At 47.0% G+C, this 23339-nt stretch overlaps 7 protein-coding genes across 7 annotated transcripts; 3 read left to right on the top strand and 4 right to left on the bottom strand.

Annotated features, from left to right (window-relative positions):
• The first annotated feature begins 164 nt into the window (after positions 1 to 164).
• On the top strand, positions 165 to 1360 carry F5147DRAFT_677829 (cyclophilin-like domain-containing protein). The gene is made up of 10 exons (XM_041436161.1): positions 165 to 291; positions 341 to 382; positions 435 to 478; positions 499 to 502; positions 585 to 607; positions 665 to 726; positions 782 to 829; positions 881 to 913; positions 964 to 1111; positions 1163 to 1360. Exons 1-10 carry the CDS (start codon positions 191 to 193, stop codon positions 1177 to 1179), a joined length of 522 nt encoding a protein of 173 aa, XP_041296701.1. The 5' UTR covers positions 165 to 190; the 3' UTR covers positions 1180 to 1360.
• On the bottom strand, positions 1361 to 2051 carry F5147DRAFT_607186 (ribosomal protein S25). The gene is made up of 3 exons (XM_041432353.1): positions 2002 to 2051; positions 1573 to 1858; positions 1361 to 1516 (listed from the first exon to the last, which is right to left on the bottom strand). The coding sequence occupies exons 1-3, from the start codon at positions 2002 to 2004 to the stop codon at positions 1491 to 1493; spliced, it is 315 nt and encodes a 104-aa protein (XP_041296700.1). The 5' UTR covers positions 2005 to 2051; the 3' UTR covers positions 1361 to 1490.
• A 79-nt stretch (positions 2052 to 2130) lies between these two features.
• On the top strand, positions 2131 to 4701 carry F5147DRAFT_677822 (glucosidase II beta subunit-like-domain-containing protein). Its single transcript, XM_041436160.1, has 10 exons — positions 2131 to 2395; positions 2461 to 2556; positions 2608 to 2847; positions 2902 to 2961; positions 3015 to 3410; positions 3461 to 3586; positions 3634 to 3808; positions 3858 to 3932; positions 3986 to 4097; positions 4152 to 4701. Exons 1-10 carry the CDS (start codon positions 2185 to 2187, stop codon positions 4284 to 4286), a joined length of 1626 nt encoding a protein of 541 aa, XP_041296699.1. The 5' UTR covers positions 2131 to 2184; the 3' UTR covers positions 4287 to 4701.
• A 323-nt stretch (positions 4702 to 5024) lies between these two features.
• Positions 5025 to 6909, bottom strand: F5147DRAFT_677818 (cyclin-domain-containing protein). The gene is made up of 2 exons (XM_041436159.1): positions 5976 to 6909; positions 5025 to 5907 (listed from the first exon to the last, which is right to left on the bottom strand). The coding sequence occupies exons 1-2, from the start codon at positions 6849 to 6851 to the stop codon at positions 5287 to 5289; spliced, it is 1497 nt and encodes a 498-aa protein (XP_041296698.1). The 5' UTR covers positions 6852 to 6909; the 3' UTR covers positions 5025 to 5286.
• A 1027-nt stretch (positions 6910 to 7936) lies between these two features.
• Positions 7937 to 10499, top strand: F5147DRAFT_677815 (acyl-CoA dehydrogenase/oxidase). The gene is made up of 12 exons (XM_041436158.1): positions 7937 to 8189; positions 8242 to 8262; positions 8314 to 8404; positions 8455 to 8776; positions 8829 to 8934; positions 8988 to 9247; positions 9305 to 9359; positions 9411 to 9658; positions 9717 to 9852; positions 9903 to 9958; positions 10014 to 10113; positions 10172 to 10499. The coding sequence occupies exons 1-12, from the start codon at positions 8028 to 8030 to the stop codon at positions 10280 to 10282; spliced, it is 1668 nt and encodes a 555-aa protein (XP_041296697.1). The 5' UTR covers positions 7937 to 8027; the 3' UTR covers positions 10283 to 10499.
• A 2755-nt stretch (positions 10500 to 13254) lies between these two features.
• F5147DRAFT_677789 (uncharacterized protein) lies at positions 13255 to 15222 on the bottom strand. Its single transcript, XM_041436157.1, has 8 exons — positions 15044 to 15222; positions 14889 to 14977; positions 14649 to 14843; positions 14556 to 14591; positions 14432 to 14503; positions 14198 to 14374; positions 13833 to 14147; positions 13255 to 13786 (listed from the first exon to the last, which is right to left on the bottom strand). Exons 1-8 carry the CDS (start codon positions 15213 to 15215, stop codon positions 13439 to 13441), a joined length of 1404 nt encoding a protein of 467 aa, XP_041296696.1. The 5' UTR covers positions 15216 to 15222; the 3' UTR covers positions 13255 to 13438.
• A 5344-nt stretch (positions 15223 to 20566) lies between these two features.
• On the bottom strand, positions 20567 to 21016 carry F5147DRAFT_770060 (uncharacterized protein; the record flags this gene model as incomplete). The annotated part of the gene is made up of 1 exon (XM_041441108.1): positions 20567 to 21016. The coding sequence occupies one exon, from the start codon at positions 21014 to 21016 to the stop codon at positions 20567 to 20569; it is 450 nt and encodes a 149-aa protein (XP_041296695.1).
• Positions 21017 to 23339: the final 2323 nt, after the last annotated feature.

Here is a 23339-nt window from a genome sequence, read left to right as displayed (position 1 = left end):
TGAGACATATCGTGAGGTCAGGAAATTAGCCAAGGTTGAGCCAAGGACGCCTTATTTGGAACCGTTAGGCGATGAGACCAGGCAAGAGTCGTGATTAAAAATAAACTCCCTTCAATGAACCGGTACTTACCGGTACTCTGAATCTTGGATAGTGGTTTTATGTAATTACACAACCTTACTGATTATCATCATGTCTTCAACAACCCGTCCAATCGTTTTCATGGATATCAATATTGGAGAGACACCCGCGGGTAGAATAAAAATGGAACTCTTCAGTGACGTTGTCCCAAAGTTTGCGGCTGCTACCCGTGGCTGTGTGCTGTTCTGATCAAGTTTACAGAACTGCTGAGAACTTCAGGCAGCTGTGCACCGGCGAATGCAGGTATGTCCAGGCCATAGAGATAAACAATTCTTTATGAACGCCTCAAGATTAGACGTGATGCGCGACCACAGGGTTACAAAAATGCGACTTTCCACAGGTAATGATCACCGCACCTCGAGTGATCGACTTTCGCTGATGGATTCTGCGCAGAGTGTACGATAGCATCTTCTTGATGTTCATGATGATTAACGCGTGGCCTCAGCGTACCGAATTTCATGTGCCAAGGTGAGCATACCTGTAACAATATCTTTTTCGGCCAGCCAATCCGATGTTTGCATGTAGGTGGTGATTTTTTGAACGGTGATGGAACAGGATCGTTCTCGGTATATGGAAAGAATTTCCCTGTAAGTGTACTTGGGCCCTTCATGGCGCGGCGCACAAGTTGACTTTTCGCCACAGGATGAGAACTTTCAAGAAAAGCACACTGGACCCGGCTTACTTTCCATGGTTTGCTGTGTATTCTCCGTTCGCAAACATTTATCTCATAATGATTTGTAGGCAAATTCAGGCCCAAATACAAACGGATGCCAGGTATTGCTCTCTACAATCCCGCATTTCTACCTCGATCCTGATCCTTACAGTTTTTCATCACCACGGCAAAATGTGATTTCTTGGACGGAAAGCATGTGGTGTTTGGCAAGGTCATCGATGGCATGTTGACGCTTCGTAAAATCGAGAATGTCCCTACGGGACAGAATAACAGACCAAAATTGGTCGTGAAGATCGTTGGTATGTGGTCGATTTAACATTTTGAAAAGTTGTCTCACATGTACATCGCAGAGTGTGGGGAAATGTAACCGCCTGTTCACAAAAACATCAACAGGAGAATGAATGCGATTGATTACCTATGCGAGCTGGGAGGCTCGAGTTGATTGGACCTATACATTGAGGACTTGTCGCATCGGGGGATGTAAACTTAGCATAGACGACATTCATTGCATGTACTCTTTTCATAATTCATTCCTTTACCGAGTAAATGGTGAGAATGCAAGACGTCATGATACCTAGAGCTTTGGTTCATTCAATGCCAGTCAGGAAACATAGATTTTGGTTGTGGTGGAAGATACATGGGCTTATCAATGGCCATAATGAATATGTGACTAGTGATCTAGTCCGATGCGGTCGTCAGCCGGGCTAAATTGAAGGTTCATCAACCTCATCCATAATATGAAACATCAAAAAGAACGCACTGTAAATGAGTTGGCTAGAGTGATGCACAATGCGCTTGATCAAGCCCTCCTTCTCCAGATGTCTGATTGCAACGCGTGCCAAGCTTCCATTGACCTTCAATCGCTCAATGAGAATGCTCTGGCTGATGAGACGCCAGGTGGGAGCTTCCTTCATGATACGGTCGAATGTAGCTTTGTCACAGACGACGGCGTGCTGTGCCTTGTCCTTGACCTTTCCCTTCGACCACTTCTTCTTCTTAGCAGCTTTTCCGCCCGATGATGATGGTGGTGGTGCTTTTGCCTTGGCCTGAATCAAACGTAGTCAGCACCACATCTACATGCTTGATATGACATCCAAGGGCTGCAATACTCTGAACATCCAGCAGTCCGAAGAACCGGCATGTTTCATGCTCTCTGCCCTGGAAATCATCATCAAGGGAGGATACTCACCATAATGTCGTGGCCTCTTCGTCAATGTCGATGAGCTGCACCTGGTCTGGCCTGCCGCCAATCTCTCGGCGAAATCCGGTTATTTAGGCGCCGCATGAAATGCACTGACGTAACTGTGGCACCGATCATGTTGAGTTAAGTGGGAGAGAGTTAACAAGTATCCCACTGAAGTTTGGGTCGACAATGCATCCCTGGCTACTCCTCGCCCTCGCCCTTCCATCATTAGCAGCACTCGACAAGACCCACGGTGTTCCTCCCTCTCTTGTATCGAAATACGTACCCAGCACGAAGGGTTCGCGCCAGACATGGACGTGTTTAGATGGTTCAAAGGAAATTGCTTGGAGTGCGGTGAATGATGATTATTGTGATTGTCAGGATGGCAGCGACGAGCCAGGTGCGAATCCGGGTAGTTATGGTCAGGTAACTAAGTTGTATTGACGTAGTTCTGTGTTCTGTAAGGCTCGAGTGCGTGTCCCAATAACAAGTTCTACTGCCGCAATGAGGGCCATATTGGGGCAACCATACAAAGCTCTCATGTTAACGATGGCCTTTGCGGTAAGTTTCCAGACGTGGTAGCGTGAGTTCGTGATACTCATTTGAACCCAGAGCAGGAATGCTGTGATGGATCGGATGAGCTCCCAGGCGTGTGTCCGAACACTTGCCAGGAAGTCGGAGCAGAATACAAAAAGAAAACAGAAGCAGAGCGGAAGTTGCGAAAGACTGGATCCAAGATACGATCTTCATACATTGCGTACGCGCATAAGGAGAAAACGCGCTTGGAGACACTCATTGCTGATCTTGTCAAAGAGATTGAAACGAGAGAGAAAGAGGTGGAGAGATTACGAGGTATTAAGTTAGTTCAAGAGTCAAAAGCTTTTGTGGTAACACAGTCTTTTTCAGACATTGCAGAACGCGCAGAATCCCTCTCGGCTGCTGAGTTGGAGCATAAGAAACAGTCCCGTACGTGTGTCCTGACATACTCCCTGTAATCTTAACTCGCAGGTATCTTGCAGCCCTCTACCAGTCACTCCTCGTACATAATACCGCACTCAAGTCCCTTCAAAAAGAACACAAGAAGCACCTGGAACGCGAGAAAGCTCTTGGTGACATCTTGACCTCACTCCGCACGGGCTATAACCCTAACTATCAAGATATGGCCGTCCTCGAGGCTGTGCGCGGCTGGGAGGCACTAGCAGGATTACCTCACATAAACGACGTACGCAAGGGTGATGATGGGGAAGCTGACGCTACCGCGGAAAAACAGAAAACAGAGGACGATGTTGAAGATGAAGGTCTCTGGAATGCAGCAAAGATCGAGAAGGAGTTGGATCAGTTAATAAAAACCGATCATGTGACGCTGCTGCTAGAACATGACCAGCTTGTCGGGCCTGCTTCGGCCCAGTCCCTCTGTAAGTTAAGAATAATTGCTGGTATCTCAAGAAACTGACCAGGTTTAAAGTGCTTGACATCTCGGCCTACCTTCCAGATGCTCTGCTCCCATCCTATTATAGTTTCCGCGACTCGGTCCTCTCGGCTCTATCAGTTTTCGGGATCGGGCGCGGAGGCACATCCGACACGTCTGCTGGTAACTATATGCTATATGACTGAAATTGCGTACTCATTCCACCTCAGAATCAAATCGTGCACGTGTAGCCCTTTCAGACGCGGAACACAGCCTCAAGCTGACCCAGGACGAGCAACGAACTGCAAATGAAGACCTCATGGATCTCTTTGATCCTGATGGCTTTGGCCCAGAAGGGGAGTGGAAAAAACTTGACGGCACGTGCCTATCAAAGGATACTGGAGAGTAAGTGTTGTTGCTTCGAAGTACTTGGAAGTATACCCACTTTTCGAAGGTACACTTACGAGGTTTGCCTCTTTGACGAGGCGAGGCAAATTCTCAATAGCGGTGGTTCTGGCTTCAGTCTCGGGTATGTTGTTTGGGTGTAAGTGCTATGAATGTGCTTATCTATGTGCTTTCCAGGAAATTCTCGTCCTGGAACAAGGCTGCTCGACCTGGTGAGCTAGAATATTACACCAGACAGCACTATACCCAGGGGGCCAAATGCTGGAACGGCCCCCATCGCAGTGTTGAGGTAAATATTGCATATTCTCCATTCTCTCCCATAATATTGATTTATTCTTATAAGCTCGTCCTCACATGTGGCACTGAAAATACATTACTGACGGTGGCAGAACTGGAAAAGTGCGAGTACCAAATTACAGGCACAAGCCCGGCACTATGTCGCCCGCTGGAGGACGAACACACCAAAGACGAACTATAGACTTTTTGGCATTAAGTCTAGGTGTAGTACCTCTGAATGCATGTATTTATTACGTATCAGGTTCACCTGAAGTTCTACGTCCATCCTCTCGAGGGGACACGAGTTTTAATCAGGAAACCTCAAAATCTGGAATCCGCGGAGTCAGGGAACTCGAGTCCGCCGGACAGTTTGGGGATCGCGTGCGCCCGGATTGGCATGAGTAAACCCTGCTCGATGTCTTAGGCTTACCGGTCACCTAGTGTATCCCCGACGCCGGTAGTTGTGAATTTGAACTAACTAATGAACTGATAGGAGACTCTTCAGCCTCGTGTGACGAGTGAGGCCGATGTCGATGATCATTGATGTACTGACATATGACCTACTTGGCATGGGAAGCCTGAATGGTGGCAAAATTTAACTGGAAGATGAAGCAAGTATCCTATTTCAATTCCATCATGTAATTACTTTAGCCAGCCAATAAAAGATCGTTTATCGTTTATTGACACAATCTTCCGAGGAACTGTGTGACAACTTTGGTCCGGCAACTCCCTAACAAATGTACAGTGTCCATGTTAGGGTGATAGCCAGTAGGACCTGTAGTACCTTGTTCATAAAACCTGTCATCTAGGTAACCTCGGATGCGCCAACGTTCGTGCTATTCCTGTCCGGTAGATGCAGGTCCTGCGTGTCAAAAGCCCCTACTGGCACGTACGCGCCGCACAACAAGCCCTGATTAAGATATGATATTCGGAAATTGCAAGAAAGAAAGGTTCGGCACCGAGTACATGGCCAGCAAACAAGGATGCCATCGTTCGACTCTATAAGGACAGATGCTAAATAAATATACACTGCCGAAATATGAACTTAAGGCAAGGTATAGAGACACTACTGTACGATATGACTGCAATGTCGTGATTCGGGTCGTGCACTGTAAAAGGTATGAAGAAGTATTACGGGGTGGTCGAACAGATATCCGGGAGCAAAGGTTAGGAGGTGTCGCAGGAGATCATTTGGTAACAGTCTAAGGGCTCGCCATCCCAATATCCTCACTAATTTCTCGTACAAGCCGCCGGGCTTTCAATTCCGGCGTAATGTCACCTCGTTCTCTCTCTTTATCTTCCACTCTGCTCTGCCTACACTCGTCACTCTGCTCTACGGTGGCAGCGCGGAACTCGCCGGCACTCTCGTACTCCTCAGCGTCTCCGCAGATTGAACTCGAAGAGTTGGGTGGCCGAATCGTCGGCTCGTCATCCGTCGTGTAGCCACCCTCCGTTTCGGTTTCTGTATCAGTTTCTGTACTGACAATGCTCGCAGCATCATCGTCGCGCGTGCGTACAGCACGCATACTGGGCGTCCGATCGGGCGCCACTGAACCACCATATACATCAATAGCCCCCATAGCCCGTGCTGGGCCTGATACTGCGGTAGGTGATGAACGTGTTTGAAACGTTGATTGATGTGAACGTGATGGAGTTACAGGGCGGGGCACGGAAGGCGATTCTGGTGGCTGTGATTGCGAAAAGAGGATGAGCTGTTCTGCATATCTTTGCATCTCCTCAGGCGATATGACAAGTCTGAAGTCGTTGAGAAGTAAAAACTGGAGTTCGAGTTGGTTGAGCTCTGCTTGAGGGAGACCTCCGACCTGAGTAAAGATAGCGAGATGTGGAGTGGAGTGAATATTTTGAATAGGTCTGTGAAGTTGAAACCCACCTTCGCATACCGCGAATTAGTGTAAAATACATCGCTGAAAAATTTACTGGCAACTGTGACGCCAGCAATGACAAGTCTATGGACGTTATACGAGTCGATAACAAACGTGCGCCCCGTAGCCTCGGAGGCGAGGCGAGACATGCGGTCAAAATACACGAGGAGGGCTAAAAACACCTCGTTTGTAGTTGGACAATACTTGAGTATTCGTAAGAGGTATGATTCGAGTGCGATAGTTGGAATGTTGCGAGCATGGAAAGTGAGGGCGGATGCAGGGTTCGATAGGGAGGAACGGGAAGCGGAGGTAAGGGAGCACCAAATAGGGGAACGAGATGCATCTTCTGATATATTGTTATGCGACAGACCTGCCAAAGTATGGGATGCTGGGTCTGAACCTGAAATTACATCATTGGTGGATGCAATCTGGGTAAGAAGTGAAGCAAGGAGACGAAGCAAATCGGTTGAGGGGTAGCTATGAACGTCAAAAGATGAAGCAGAGGTTGGTAGGCTTATTTGAGGTGGAGGAATTGGAGAACCAGCTCTTGGAGGGTTATCAGGGGGAGGGACTTTGGTTGTGGCTACTGGAGATTCGGGTGTTGCCTGAGTTGACTGTACGGCGTTATGCCGAATTGGAGAAGAGTCTTTTGTCACGACTGAAGATCCAGAAGTCGATCTCCGTGGTACTGGTGGGCAGTAGGACGAAGATGGCTGAAATACAGCGGTAGTTGTCGATGCTTGCGGTTTCCAATGTGGAACTCTGCTAGAACTTGGTCGACCGGTGGATGAGGATGAAGTGGTTCTAGGTAGACTTGAGATATTTCTGTCGACGCCAGCTCTATCGATAGTTCTAGCTTCTGTCGGATGGGCGAGGGCGAGCATGATTGAAGATGTTGAAGAGGACCTAGCGAAGTTGAGCGCTCAGCAATCACAAAATGTAAACAATCTTCTTCTACCCCGTGGGAATAGATTACTTAGCGTGTGAGACTGAGACAATTCGTATGTGGCGTTTTGATTGGGCTGTCTTTCATCTCTCCGAGTTCCACAGATCATTGTATTTCTGTATCTTGTGTCCAATCAAAATCCCAACGTTCGTGGTACACGGTGATCTCCGTCAAGTATTTCCATTACTACGCGCATGTCTTATACATTCATGCCGACAGGGCTGAACTCATTTTGATTCGTCGGATGAAGGATCGAATAACCATCCTCCACGGCGATCCCGCTCTGTGGCGTCGCACGTCATCATTCGCCTTTTGCTTCGCGGGATCATTGTTGACAACGGTGGTTCCCACTGACAGCGTTCACCGTGCGGTGACATCGTGGTCGCCATTTTGCAGGAAACTCGCGAATAACAATAACTCTGCTGACTATTGGGAGAACCATGCGGCCACCGTCGGTACCTCGGGTAATTGCAAATCAGTAGCTAGTCTTGTGCCCTTGATACTCCGAGGCCTTATGTATTTTAGGACTTGCGTGGCTGTTGTGTATGCGGGTGCAAGGACGTAAGTTACTTGTCCTTGCGGAGCTCTTGTACTCGATCCTAGACTCTCCTGGTGCGGTTTCTAGTTACTTTTTTCAGGTAGTGGAAATACGGACAAATTGAACGGCGCAGAGAAGGTGCGCAGAAATTACCATTGGCTTCCAAGCTCGTGAATAGAAGTCTGCATATCAATTTGGACGATCGCCGATCGTGATCAGTGCCTTAAGCTTGCACTGTCCCGTGTACTTTGTGATGTCGACAGCGCACTCGGATAATTGAGACTTGCGGACAACTGCACCAAGTCAGTCCACACATAAGCATATACTGACCGCCCGATGAGTCAAACTAGCTGCTCTTTGCCTTGTAGTAGCAGCGTCTTGCTTCCCGAGTCCGAAAGCTCTACATGTGTGATGTAGGACCGTATTAGTCAAACCATGATGGAATGAGTTCGCTGGCCGCAGGAAACCGAACCTTGACAGTACTATGTTCATTGCTTCATGATCGTTCATCATGACAACAAACTTTAGTCGAGTTCTAAATCCGACACGATAACTTGAACGACCTGACACAACTCGATGCAAAGTTCAACAAACTCTCACGCCTTTGTGGCACTCGTTCATTCAGTCAATCACGTTACTAGTAGCTCTTGGATCCGGACTAGTATCAGTATAAGGGAAAGCAAGGTTGCCAGCAGCATTATGCCTTCTAAAGAGTTCACACTTGATGATATCGCCAAGGTGAGCACCAGGCCTCGCTTTGCCTTCTAGCGCACGCTGAATACGTTTACAGCATAACAAGGAAGGGGACCTCGTGCGTGCTATAACTTCAAGTCTATCAATCGACCATTAATCATCTGCACAGTGGATTGTCATAGACTCCAAAGTTTATGACCTATCCCGCTTCGCAAACCTTCACCCAGGAGGCGCAGGCGTGCTGTATGCCGATAGCGTTGGCAAGTGCAGCAACTTCCCCACTCGACTCTCATATTCATATCGATTCCAGCTGGGAAGGATGCTACTCAGGTGTTCTTCGGACTTCACAGACTTGAGGTTCTCCAACGCCCTCAGTATGCCCGTCTCCAAATAGGAGTCATTCGCGGACAGACTGAAAACATCAAGCCTCTTGGCCCTGGCGAGCTGTCTCTTGTGCCCTATGCTGAGCCCACGTGGCTCACACCTGGATACTTCAGCCCTTACTATAGTGATAACCACCGCAAATTCCACAAGGCTATGAGGGCATTCTTGATGGAGTTCGTACAACCTGAGGCAGTTAGATGCGAGGAAAATGGGAAGAAGATATCGCAAGAAGTCGTGGATAAATTAAGGCAAACTCCCCTGCGTGAAGCTTGCGTAACTCGGTTGACAATAATACCACAGCGAGATAAATTTCCTGGCTATGCGCCTAGGACCAGGCAAGCACCTCAAGGGACTTACATTGATGGGTGGCATCGTGAAGCCTGAAGAATACGACTACTTCCATGAAGTAAACATGCTCTTCACAAAGCATCCTCTTTACTTACTCACATGACTTTATAGCTCATTCTTAACACTGAGATTGCGCGGTTTGGCACACGAGCATTCGTGGACGGCCTCCTGAATGGCGGGGTCATTGCCCTTCCTCCTATCATTAATTTCGGAACTCCGGAACAACGAGCCAAGTTTGTACCCGACATTCTGGCTGGCAAGAAGTACATTTCCCTTGCTATCTCGGAAGCGTTTGCAGGCAGCGACGTCAACGGCGCGCAAACCGTTGCAGTCAGAGACGGTGATGAGTGGGTTGTTACTGGAACTAAGAAGTACGCATGCATGGTTCGAGTTACTTCATCAGAACGGATTACTCATGGTCATTGCAGGTGGATAACAAATGGGACCTTTTCGGATTATTTCACGACACTATGTAAAACAGACGTATGCTTACTTTTTTGTTGGTCGCCTTCTGAGTTCTCATCACCATTGCAGGCCGGGTTCGTTGTTTTGCTCGTCGAGCGCTCGGATGCTGTATCCACTAAACCGGTGAAAACGTCGTACTCCTCAACTGCTGGAACTGCATTTGTCACATTTGACAAGGCACGGGTGCCGGTTTCGAATACCTTGGGTCAAGTCGGGAAAGGCATATCGATCATTTTTAGCAACTTCAATCATGAGCGGTGGATGGTCACAGCCTCGAGTCTTGGTGCACAAAGACTTGTGGTTGAGGAGTGTTTGAAGTAAGGGCGCATTACAAGTCATTCTTCGAGTCATTCTGACGTTGGTGCAATGCTTCAGGTGGACGAACCAACGAATTGCCTTTGGAAAACCTCTTCATGCTCAGGCAGTTATCCGCGCAAAACTCGCGGCAATGATTTCTCGTGTGGAAGCCAGCCAAGCATGGGTAGAGAACGTCACACATCAAATGAACAATGTTAGTCTCCAGATTCTCTGAGTGTTATTGCCCTAAAGTAGAAAATTTAGATGTCCTATGATGAACAATCTGACAAACTCGCTGGGCCTATTGGATTGCTCAAACAGTATGCGATGTCCGCTTTCGTCGTTCCGGTGCTAAACTGATGGACTGTGATGCAGATTTGTGTCAAAGGCTGGTCGTGAAACCGCCCAGGATGCAACTCAGATTTTCGGTGGTCGGGGTATCACCGTTACGGGTATGGGCAAGATCATTGAGAATGTACGTCTGGACTTTTGCTCTTCCTCAGCGATGTGATGCTAACGGATGTTATGTCAAGTATCATCGCACGTCACCTTTTGATGCCATTCTTGCGGGTGCAGAAGATGTGTTGGGGGATCTTGGTGTGCGGCAGGCTATTAAGAGGATGCCTAAGAATGCCCGGCTGTGACGTACTGGGCGCTGAGTTTAATTACTACTTTTGTTCATGGGGTCTTAGATTGAAGTCTTATAGTCGTGCCGGTTGCGTACCACAGGGGTTTTGGACATGCCCTCATTTAGTCAGGCGTGTTATGTCGGCAAGATCTGTGAATAGAAGAAGTTCGCATACTTTGTACATTGCACAGCACCTGTACAGATCCACTAAATGAAAAGACATTTACGAGCACCGATCCAGTAAGAAAAATGATACAGCAGCGTTCCCAGTCAATGTTGTGTTCCGCTTCTCAAAAACACACTCAATCCTAATCCTATAGCACCAGAAACCAAAGACCATGCTCCGCTTCCTCCTGCGCTTAGTCCTGATGCAGCATTTAAAGTTGTGGGCATGAATGTGGACGAATTCACCATAACTTTGGCAGAGGTGGTTGTCGCCGGGAATCCTGAGGCATGCAAGGGCCTGGAGGCAACTCAAAGGTTGCCGCAAAGGTCCCCGTAATGGACGGATTCAACACAAAGGTCCCCGTGATGGACGGAGGCAACGATATGGTTTTAGTTATCGACTCGGACGGAGGTGGCGGCATGTACATATTTGTCGGCTTGGACGGAGGTGCCCACTCTGAAATAGTTGACCACCCGATGCCATAAATGCTAGAAGTGCCATCACGGGAATGAGTTGAGGGAGTGCGGAACGGGTTTTGAGGAAAATTGGGCTTTCCGAATTTATTGTCCCAAGAGACGTCATGCCAGAAATCTGGTAGATGTATTGATTAGGCGATTGACCCATACGTGCTTTACTTATGTGAAGCTGGGCTTACCTTTCATAGCTTGTTCCCGTAGGCGGTTGTAGTAGCTTGTTTCAAAGGACTGGTCGCCGGTCATAGCACATCGCTGGACGAAAGTTAGCCTATCAGCAAGGACAGAGTCGGGGATGCGAGCTTACCAGAGTATACTAGTCCCAATAACTCAAACATTGAGGAGTTGGAAGAGATAAAACAAGGGTAGCAGCTGCTGATAAGAGCACTGCGAGGCAAGCACGCATTGTTAATTTTCGTTTATAAGGTCGTATCACGAAGATCGAGAAGGTTCGTTGGGAGAGGGAAAGGAACACATTGGCCCAGGAGCACAATATAAGTGCAAAGATGCCAGCGTTAATTTGCAATCATGGTGATCTTGTGTCATACGCCGGTCCATGCTCCCGACATTCTAATATGCTGGCAGACATGAATCTATTACAATTGATGTCATAGCTACCCCGAGTTGTGTCTGCGGCTCCCACGTGGGCAGAACTATTTTGTAGGTGCCAACGCCGATGTAGGCTCCGAAACTGATCCAAGTGTCAACATTAATGTCACGGACTCAGGTGCTGATATAGACTCCGGTGCAGACACAGACGGAGGTGAAGTACCGACAACGGTAAAAGTTCTGGCTCGGGAGGGTGGGGTGCGGGACGGGTTTTGACCAGGGAAGGTGGGCTCATAGCCATAATCGTAGCGGGTGCAGTATGCGGTCATAGGATATCCCTGATCACTCGAGCTAGTACATCAACATAGACGAGGTCAGGATTTCAAGCTTACAGCATTCAATTCATTTTGGACAGGGTCGCAGGTTGAGGTGCCCTGTAAAGAAACGGAGATCTCTTGTCTTCTGTATGAGGGATTCAGCAACGTCTGGAGAGACTGAGTCAGGTTGGACGAGATGAGACAAAGATAGCAGCCGCTGATAAGATTACGAGGCAGATTGTAGAGGCATGCATCATTGGCTGTCGTTACAAGATCGTATCACGAAGACCCAGAAGAGCTCCCTGGAAGGAAGACCATATGGGCCCAGGAGCACAGCACATAAGTGCAAAGATGCCAGGAGGCGGACTCCAGTGAACTGTCGAAAGAGCCAACGAGAGCTCCAGCAAGTCTCAGCCATATCGGCTCGCCGTGGCTTGGAGGGTCCGAATTCGAGTCGAACCCAAAAAAAATCCAGTGAAGCAGAACCGACAACGAAGTATTGAAGTATCGGACGACAAGGTCAGTTGTCGGCATTGACAAGAAAGCATAGACGAGAGGCTGCGTGTAGAAGAGCTATTGGCAAGTAAAAGCATACAAACCCGCGGCCATCACCAGCCTGGAGGCACTTGACGACGTGTGCTCAGGGGCACGCACCACAAAAATAATTCAAGTCAAAAATTTCAGTTCAACAAAAATGCGAAACATACCGTAGGTGTTGAAGGCTTCCTCTTGACTGGAGTGCTCAAGCATCTCATGGAGCTGTTAACCCACTATCTTTGTGATGTGCTGAAAATAATTAGATGAACTTGAAGGTTTGATCAAACGACGGAGCTGCACACGAAAACCGACATTATCTAACGACAAGTAACACATCAGCAGAAGTCACTTAAAGTCAAGAGGTGCGACGGACACACCATTCATTTGCTTACTGGCATAAGCAAATACCCTGTTTTCAGCCACTTTGGCGTTGCGTGACTCGTGGCCTGGACTTCTGCCTATTATACTCGGCATCTCAGAACACTACTTTCTATCTCTATCTATTTAGTACCATCGATGTCATGGTCCAGTAATGCCTCAACTCACCAACATTAATCAAACACCGAAAAATGGACCGTGTCAGCAGTCTTTAGAAAAGTTTGTTTGTAAAATTTGAAGAGCCTTGAAGCTTGACGTCCTGCAGGAAATCTGAGTCAACATTGATCACCTTCGTTAGAGAGTAAGCAGCATCAGGAAATCACCGAGTTCCTTTTCGTACCTTATTATTTGTTCCTTATTTCCTTTAATTTGCGCAATAAGGTAAATTTAAGGTCATTCGCTCATACTTAAAACAAGGAGAACAAGAAGATCTATTCCCTTATACTAAGGAAATAAGGAGTGTTTTCCTTAAAATCACTTTTGTCAAGGCAAATAATGCAGTCAAAGATACTATTATTTCTAGACATAGACAAAGAACAACTAAAGTATGCTAAGGCGAAAAAGGGATGTCCATGAGTTCAAGGCGCCCTAGGAAAATCACGAAAAAACGATAAAAAAAACGCGTCCGAAAACAAGCGACGCCGACAGTAGCGAGCAGGGACTGATGTGATCAATGATTTGAGGGGATGAATGAGCACGCATGTAGTAGCCAACCAAGTCCTGTCAAATATTATGGCGTCAGGGCGAGCAAATTAAGATAATGAAAAAAAAATACAGATGTGGATACGGGAACGTGGGTTCACAGGGACCTGACTTTCATCGTCGGGAATAGTGTCTTCGTCTTGGTCCTTGTGGCGCGAACACTTCATGTATAGTTGAGATCGCTCAACAATCTCCTTCACACGGTCGAAGGGCAGTTCCTCGATCCGTTCCATGTATGCGAGCGTGTCAGTCTCCCAATTGCCCGCAGAAAAAGCAGTACCGGTATTGCTCATTTTGTTGGTTGCTTGATTGAGCGTTAACGCGAGTCTATGTTTCCCATGCTCTGAATTATCCTCCACAATGAGGTCGTCGCGAGCTAAAATAAATGCACGTTCGGCCTGCAAATACTAGTCAGTAAAATTTACAAGGGAGTAGCAAACTCACAGCAGCAGTGGTCAGCGCTAGTGCTGTTTGATATGTAGGTAAGCCAAAGTCGAGCGAGTCCACTGTCTGGCGTCCATGGATGGCATCAAGGTGAGTAGCAAATATACGCAAGATGAACTCGGATAAGAAAGCTCCAGGTGAATCTTCACTATCTGGGTCTTCGTAAACAAAGCGGAAGTCTTCAAGTTGATATTCTGAGTAAGCTTTCCGTGCCTCCTGCGTCTCGTATTCATCGGTCGAGGCAAAAAATGCCATCAAAATGGTGATAGCAGTGGAACCAAAATTTCCCCGCCACTCGGAGATCCTTTGATACACCTGCACGTATAGTCGAGTCAACTACTAACACAGAACATAATTTCACTCACCACATTGAAGGCGCCATTACAGCCATCAACCTCAAAGTCTCCCGGTTGCTTGTACACTGAGTAGTTGATATCATAGAGAATGTTTGAGAGTGTATCGTCAGAAATAATCCATGGAAAGCGGCTGTTTCCAACCCAATACATGATCGTTGGGATGAATTTCAAACACCATTGCGAGTTCTGTGCACCACTGGGTAAGTGCGCATTTTTCGGTTTCTCTTTCTTGAGGTTGCGTACCCGTGGTGCTCGTCCAGTTTCGGTTTTGATAAACTTGTTTCGATTGTCTGTCTCCACGACACTGACCGACATCTGCAGGAATGTGTCAGCGTTCTTGTGCATACATCCGTCAACTCTACCCTACGGAAGTTGTGAGCCGACTGGTCGTCGTTTCGCGGACCTATTGAATCCCGGAATTGTAGTAAGTGATTCTCAGAAGACCCAATAGGTAGCGTACCTCAACATCACCCCCCTCATCCGTCATAGGAACATCGCCCTCTGCGTCCTGGTATTCAGCATCTTCATCAGCCTCTGGGTCTTCCTGCATTTCGCACTGTTCTTCGGGTCCAGGCTCCTCCACTGAGACAGTCGACAAGGTACGCTTCTTTCCTCTCGGTGCGTCATTGATGGCCTCCAAAATGTGCACAACGCCCTGCTTTAAATTGAGTATCCTCTGTTTACAAGTGAATTTGCTCACCTTTGCGCTATGACGTTTGGTCAGGTTATCATTGAAATCTAAATCTTCAGGTGCGTCGTCATTAATGTCATTGTCAACCCATTCTAGATCTGGACCATCGTTTGCAGCCACTGAAAATGTTGTTAATTGTTTGCTTGAAATATAATTGTACATACCGCTACAGGCACTTGGTGGCACTGACGGCTTCAGTTGGGACTTTGCAGCCACACTTTTGGCCCATTTCCCTACTCTCGTTCTCTCTGAAGATATGAAGGACTCAGACCTACGATCGAATGAGTGAAAAACGTCAAAATAATAGAGAGTGAGTTCTGATAGAAGTAGCATCATACATATATAGTTCAGATTAGGAACTTACAGCGACTTGCAAATTTTCCCATCATCAGCCTGAGCGCTTCCAACACGTGTCTCACTTGGAGTTGACACACCACTGTTCGACACCTTTCAACACCATCCTTGAAGGTAAGCCTTAAATCTGGATGCTTCTTCTTCTGGATCCTGGTATTTTGAGTCGCTAAATTGGCCCCAACAGCTGTATCCAGAGCAGTAAGCGCCCCCAATGCTATGGATTGTGTACAATCTCCTTACGTGTTTTAGGTCTGGAACTGACGGTCTCTGCTGCACTCTCGAGGGTCGGCGCCGGTTTCTTGGTCACTGAGCGTGGCTTTGGCTTTGGTCGGATAAGCCGCCCAGGGCCGGCATGCTGAATCATCTGCTCAACAGCCATCTCGTCTTCCTTTGCCGCAACCTGTTTTTGATGAATCCCATCTCTGTGTGGGTTTTTTGCTGAATTCATGACGGTGCTGCCCTCGCAGCTATGCTGAGGAAGACATTGGAAACATACTAGAGATGCTAGAGTTATATCCTCTCTCCAACACTATCCTCATAAATGCTCCTCACCGAAACAGCTGGTTTCTAGCTGTGGTTCAGCTTTCCATCGATCCAGGGCCTTGGAGGGGATGGTTGTTGTGCTTTTGTCGCCGTATTCCTACGATCCTAACCATGGCTTGGCTAGCCGTTCCTCCCTATCCCAAGTCAACGCCATATGCAGTGTTTCATGCATCCAAGAACTATTTTATTATCAAGAGGGTGAGGGCTTCATCGATATACTCATACCATTTGATAATTGTGTATATCATATATCTACAGTATTAAAATTCTATTCGCATAAGCTGATATTGATTCATTTAGATACTCCCAGTGGTTTCTAGCTTCAATTCACCAGGCTGTACCATCGAATAGCCTGGCCATCTATCTGCGCATGTAGAAGTATTTGCAATGACAAGACCATAACGTCACAGGTGCACTGTGGGATATAAATTCGATAAATTGGCAACATTGACCTTCACCATCGAGGATGCGTCGCTGCAGTTGATCTTTGGTAACAATGGGACAAGTCCACTTCACTGTATCTCTGCGCCCTTGGTGCCAAAGTATCTGAAATTTTAAGCAGGGTAAGTGATGATTCACACAACTGGACTTAGTTGTGACCTTAGACTTTCATAACTCCAGCAATGGTTTGCTCGAGCCCAAGTTGCTATCCCATCCAAATACTCGATGAGACCTGGGGCATTGGTGCCAATTTCCAACGAAGGGGCCTGTGCTAGACCGTCGATAAACCACTTCTCGACTTGAGTGTGATAGCGTGCTGCCCAAGCCATCGCAAGTCAGTACGAGTTGTTACTACGAGCTACAAGACGACATACCTCAGCGAAGTTTCGGAACAACGCTGAGGTGAAAACGACAAGAATGCCCGGCTGTGAATATTCTCGTACTGGGCGCTGAGCTTCTGCTGTTCAATTGCTATTGTTTGTTCATGGGGCCTTAGATTGAAGTCTTATGGTTGTGCCGGTTGCGTACTACAGGGGTTTTGGACCTGCCCTCATTTAGTCAGGCGTGTTATGTCGGAAAAATCTGTGAATAGAAGAAGTTCGCATACTTTGTACATTGTACAGTACAGATCTACTACATTTGCGAGCACCGATCCAGTAAGAAAAATGATACAGCAGCGTTCTGAGTCAATGTTATGTTCTGCTTCTCTAAAACACGATCAATCCTAATCCTATAGCACCAGAAACCAAAGACCAAGCTCCGCTTCCTCCTGTACTTAGTCCTAATGCAGCACTTGAAGTTTTGGGCGTGGATGTGGACGAAGTCACCATAACTTTGGCAGGTCGCACCTAGGAAGCCTGAGGTGTGTGAGTGCATGGAGGGTACCTAAAGGTCCCCGAATAGATGGACGGAAGTCAGGCAATACTGTCATTTTAATGCATCAAAACAGGCTAAGTAGCCTAGTTTTGTGATGCATCAAGCTTGCTCATTGTGTGATGCATCATTAATGCATCAGGGATCTGACAGTTATGCATCATCCATCCGGTACATATTTGGGCTGTGCCATCCATGTTTAGCACTTGTCCATCCATATTCAGTGCGCTGTACCTATATATACCTTGCTCCCCGGCAATATTTTGCTTCCAGTAGTACCCTGTACCTTGCTCCCGGTAATACCTTGTTCCTGGTGGTACCTTGCTTACCTACTCAAATCTTCGGTGTCCGGTTACTCAGTATTCAGTTTGGTAGGCCTCTTGCCGTTCCTACTCGAATCCTTTGGTGTCCAGCCACTCAGCATCCATTTTAGTAGGTCTCTTGCTGTCCTAGTTGTCCTTTCATATTAGTAATAGGGCAGGTTCCATCAATGATGCAATTTTTGAGCTGTGAATTCGCTAAGTCCCCAACTCTGTCATTCCACCAAGGTTTTCCGTTTGAATTCACTAAGTCCTCAACTCTGCCATTCTGCCAAGGTTTTTTGTCTCATACGTTACACAGTACATCACAATTAAGTTGCTGTACCATACATATTTTTAACAATGAAGTTATATTGCAGAGCGCAGCACAATATTTAGTACAGTGTGCAATGAATGGAACATTGTTACAGAAGCAGAGACGAGGTGCATGCACCGCTGGAGGGTCTAGGACCCAGGACGAGACGGCAGGAAGAAGAATCAAACAGTCTGTGTTACTCAATGTTTGATGTTCGAGTTATGGTCCTACCATGGTAGGACCATAACTCGAACATCAAACAACTACTAGTAATAGACTATGTACTGGTAATTCTTGTGGCCTTGTGCTTATGTATAGGCGAAATGGGATTATTATCAATGACTTTTGGTCTGAGTTAGATTTTGAAGTAATGCTAACGAGCCGGTACATGTTTTCAGTCCTATCAACTGATAGAGTCCAATTTAGACGAACCAGTCTCTCGAGTCTCAACTTGAACCATCCTGTCAGTTACGGTCACTCGAAATTCTAATACACGTATGTGAATTTCATCTACTACACAATCATTAACATATACTAATTCTGTTACAGTGAACTCTGAATAGCTCTGAATCATATTTATGAGCCTTTCACACATAATTCAATGATGTACAACTGTTATGGTCTGACTAAGGTCAACTAGGTGTGTTTTTTCATTCTGATATATTTTATCTGTCATTTGCTTACACTTCTTTTTACCCAGCTACTTCGAACACTACATCAATCATCGCTCGACAGTGGGACTTTTAGCAGTTGAGGTGTCTATTAATGAGTTGTCCATTAAGGTCCGTCATCAATCCACTATTATCTGTTAACTACTAATACTATGCAATCCTATCCTGATACTCCCTCCTCCACCTCAGCGCATCCCCTCTCACTCGCTTGCTGTTCTTGCTGGCTGGTTCTTGCTCGCTCGCTGTGTCTCACTCGCCCACTGTCTCTCGCTCGCTGTGTCTCTCGCCCGCTGTCTCTCACTCACTAGTTGCTCTTGCCCGCTGTCTCTTGCCTGCTGTCTCTTGCCCGCTGTCTCTTGCCCGCTGTCTCTCACTTGCCCACTGTCTCTCACCTGCCCACTGTCTCTCACCTGCCCACTGTCTCTCACTCGCCCGCTGTCTGCTCTCAGCCACTGTCTCTCACCCGCCATCTCTCACTCGCTCACCTCTCATAGATATATCTTTCCCATCTGGCATCCGATGCGCAGCTTTACTCGTGCCAATGCATATCCACCTGTATGGCTGCATGCTGTAGCTACAACCCAGAATCCAGATGGGCCTGTTATAGGTAATTTTTCGCATTTTTATGTATGTTATCTACATTTGTTACTTTATCAATACCTGGAATATATTACATCTAATTTTGACTAGAAATGTGCGAGTGAGTGCCCTAGATGTAAATATGCCCGCTCCAAACCTGCTTCCGTGTCTGACTTATTTGGGATATGTCATCAGTCAAGCGGCTTCAAATGAGATCCATTTTGAACAAGGTACCAAATAGAAGCTTGGCAAAGTGGAAGGCACAATGTGAACTGAGATTCGACGAACTGAATATTAGATCTTCATAGGTGTCTTGGTTGCCGAGGACCAAAAAAGAAATATCATTGACTGAAAGTGCTACAATCTACAGTATTAAAGGTCTGCTAGTTAGCATGTTCTGATGCATTGATGATGCATCGGAAAGCTTGGTAATGTACATAGTTGATGCATTACCTATCACTTATAAGTACCAGAATTGATGCATCAGCCTTACAGGGACTTGTGTGGAAGTGACGGCATGGATCTAGTTGATATAGTTGTCGGCTCGGATGGAGGTGACCACTCAAACATAGTTGCCCAATCGGACGATAAGCTAACAACAATGCTAGAAGGGCCAACACGGGTATAGGTTGAGGGAGTGCAGGACGGGTCTTGACCAGGAAAAGTGAGCTTTTGGAGTGGATAGCTGCAATTGCAGCAAGAGACGTAGAAGTCGGGTAGATGTATTGATCAGGCAATTGACCCATATGTGCTTTGCTTATGTGAAGTTGGGCTTACCGTCCATATTAGCTTGTGCCACTGTGTAATCTGTACCATCAATTACAGCGCCAGCGCATAACACGCAGTTGTAGTAGCTTGTTTGAAAGAACTGGGTGTAGCATGATGCGCCAGCCATAGTACATGCCTGGACGAGAGTTACCTATCAGCAAGGACAGAGTCGGGGATGCGAGCTTACAGCATTAAATCCGGTTTGGAAAAGATCACAGGTTGGGCTGCACTCCCAGAGAACGAAACCGCCCAATTTATTGTATGTTGAACTCGACACCCCGAAGATGTTGTATGATGAACTCGACACCCCCAAGACAGATTGGGTCGGATCAAGATTTGGATGAGATAAAACAAGGGTAGCAACCGCTGATAAGAGTACTGCGAGGCAAGCACGCATTGTTAACTTTCGTTATAAGGTCGTGTCGCGAAGATCGAGAAGGCTCGTTGGGAGGGGGAGGACCATATTGGCCCAGGAGCACAGTATATAAGTGCAAAGATGCCAGCGTTAATTTGCAATCATGGTGATCTTGTGTCATGTACGCATACGCCGGTCCATGCTCCCGACATTCTAATTTGCTGACGGACATGAATTGATGTCATAGCTACCCTGAGTTGCAATACAAGTGTCTGCGGCTGCTACGTGGGCAGAATTATTTTGAGCAGTTCTGCTGTCGACGAGATCTATTAATTTGTACATTGTATATCATCTGCAGTACATACCCACTAGATGGAAAAAAAACATTTGCAAGCACCGGTCTAGCAAGAAAACCGATACAGCAGTGTTCCCGGTCAACGTACAAGCCTCGAACAGCGCTATTCTGCTTCTCTAGAGTGCGATCAATCCTAGATTCCTGATTCTATAGCACCAGAAATCGAAGGGGCTCCGCCTCTTCCTGTGCCTGGTCCCGGCACAGTATTTGAAGTTGGTGGCGACTCTGATATAGGTGGGGACGCTAATGTAGTTGACGATGCTAATGTGAGTGTCGATTCTGATATAAGTGTGGACGCTAATATAATCGACGACGCTGATGTAGGTGCTGACGCCGATGTAGGTTTCGAAACTGATATAATCGACGACTCTGAAGTAGGTGCCAACGCCGATGTAGGTTCCGAAACTGATCTAAGTGTCGACATTGATGTCACGGACTCTGGTGCAGACACAGACGGAGGTGAAGTTCCGACAACGGTAAAAGTTCTAGCTCGGGAGGGTGGAGTGCGGGATGGGTTTTGACCAGGGAAGGTGGGCTCTTGGAGTGAATAGCCATAATCGTAGCAGGTGCAGTATGCGGTCATAGGATATCCTGATCACTCGAGCTAGTACATCAACATGGACGAGGTCAGGATTTCAAGCTTACAGCAATCAATTCGTTTTGGACAGGGTCGCAGGTTGAGGTGCCCTGTAAAGAAACGGAGATGCCTTGTCTTTTGTACGAGGTACTCAGCAACGTCTGGAGAGAGTGAGTCAGGTAAGAAGCGCCTGGACGAGATGAGACAAAGGTAGCAGCCGCTGATAAGATTACTAATTTACGAGGCAGATTGTAGAGGCATGCGTCATTGGCTGTCGTCACAAGATCGTATCACGAAGACCCAGAAGAGCTTCCTGGGAGGAAGACCATATAGGCCCAGGAATACAGTACATAAGTGCAAATCTTATTGCTGATCAGAGTTCACTAGAATAGTTTTGGAGTCTAGGCACGAGTCAGTACGACTTGTCACTACGAGCTACAAGATGACATACCTTCGGAACAACGCTGAGGTGAAAACAAACACAAGACGTGGAATATGTACATTTGTCACATAACCATTAGTGGCTGCTGATGAGTGTCGCAGCACCGCATAGTATATATCTATATGATGATGAAGGTGCCAAGAAGAGAAACGGAGTATATGAGGTACTATGATGATCATCGTCCTAGTACCCGCCATAAAATGATACGGCTAATATAACAAAAAAACAACTGAGCCCGACTGAACATACCTCTTTATCCTGAGCGTAAAGAACGTTAACAATAGTAGGTGGCTGTTCTTGGCTTGTATGAACGGGCTACCAAGGTATGTGGTATATGGGTTCTGGAGGCAGTGGGAGATGACCAGGTGGTTGGTAGTAGTAGAGACTGAAGAGCGTTTGAACAAAAATGTTGTGATATTAATCAAAGCTCGCGTTCTTGCTGGAATTTGTGTCTGAACGTCCCTAAGTTGAGGTATGTCCCGAGAGGGCAGGAACTGCAACATGAGTGTCGAGTCAAATCCGAAAGAAAAAGGGAAAGAAACATACAATCTGAAGGATCACAAGATTGATGGTTTCGAACAGGGCGGTACTACTGCAAAATGCGAGGAGAGAAGCAAAGATTTTTTCGCTGAGGTAACTTTGAACATGGGCCGCGTTGCTGGGGGTAGTGGTAATGGATGAGTGGTTTAATGGATAAAGATGAGATACAGTTGATCATTGAATATTGAATATTAACGATGAACGATTTTCAGTGCGCTACTACTCATTGAATGTAACTCAGGCACTACCTTGTCAGCTCATTGAGCGCTGGGCGCTGCCAAGCACCGAGCAGACAAAAGGCATGTCAATAATAATTTGATCGTTCGAAACTTTCTGCTTACTAAGACGAGAATGCTATCAACGCCCGAAGATGTTGATCATAGCGCAGCCAACATCAATTGAGCGACTCCTGTATACATTACCGTTCTCGTCAGTCGTGCAATCAGTTGTCACTACTGGTCGCGCTTTGCTTGGGAGTGCTCCTACGTGCTATGCACAGCGTACAGATTCGGTATGTGTATGCACCCGCTCAAACCAACATCATATTATTCCACTCGCTGACGAAACGTACATGACAGACCAATGTACATCAGCGCCTCAAAGTTTGAACCGGACTAAAGGTAAGTGCCTGATCCGATGGTAACACAGCCATTGACATGCAGTGTCAGCAAGGCGCCTACCACTACAGCGCGTAAAACTGACCCAAATACCACCTCTCTTCATCACCTTCAACCCGTATCTCCCTCCCGTCGATGACTGACTTTGCGCAGTGTTTCTCTGTCCAGTCCGTTTGTACGGCCCAGTATCCTATATCGATCAAGGTCATGTCACGCGAAGAGGCCGAGTCGAGTACGTCAACGAGACAGGGAGAAGCGTCATTGCAGTCACCGATATATCGTACGAGCGCGAAAGATCCACCACTATATGGTGCACAGCACCGCCAGGATGCACTTTGGAAAGGTGAGCAGTTACCTTGTGATACGTACTAGTTCACTCAATTAGAAGCAGGTGGGAATGAAGCGCTTCCTCCGATGTGGCAACAATTCAGGACGACATTGGATGGTGAAATACGATATCAAGATGACACGTTCATGATAGCCTCGTGGAACCGGCCTTTACCAGGAGTGCGACTAGGTGGGGGATGAAATTGCGACAAGGTGCAACGAACTCACGGTTGAACATAGATTATCCTGGATATCTCGCTGTTCCTGGATGTGAATGGCATATCTCACCACTTGGTCGGTCGTACTTTGTCGACCACAATACTCGGATCACGTCGTGGAAGAAACCCAAGCCAAAACGCCCGACAGGAAGCTTGATGCCGGAGTGCGTCATTGAGGGTCACTC

The sequence above is a fragment of the Suillus discolor genome, assembly GCF_016758755.1.
Source record: "Suillus discolor strain FC423 chromosome Unknown F5147scaffold_9, whole genome shotgun sequence".
NCBI classification, from domain to species: Eukaryota; Fungi; Basidiomycota; class Agaricomycetes; order Boletales; family Suillaceae; genus Suillus; species Suillus discolor.
This window is presented reverse-complemented; position numbering and strand designations above follow the sequence as displayed.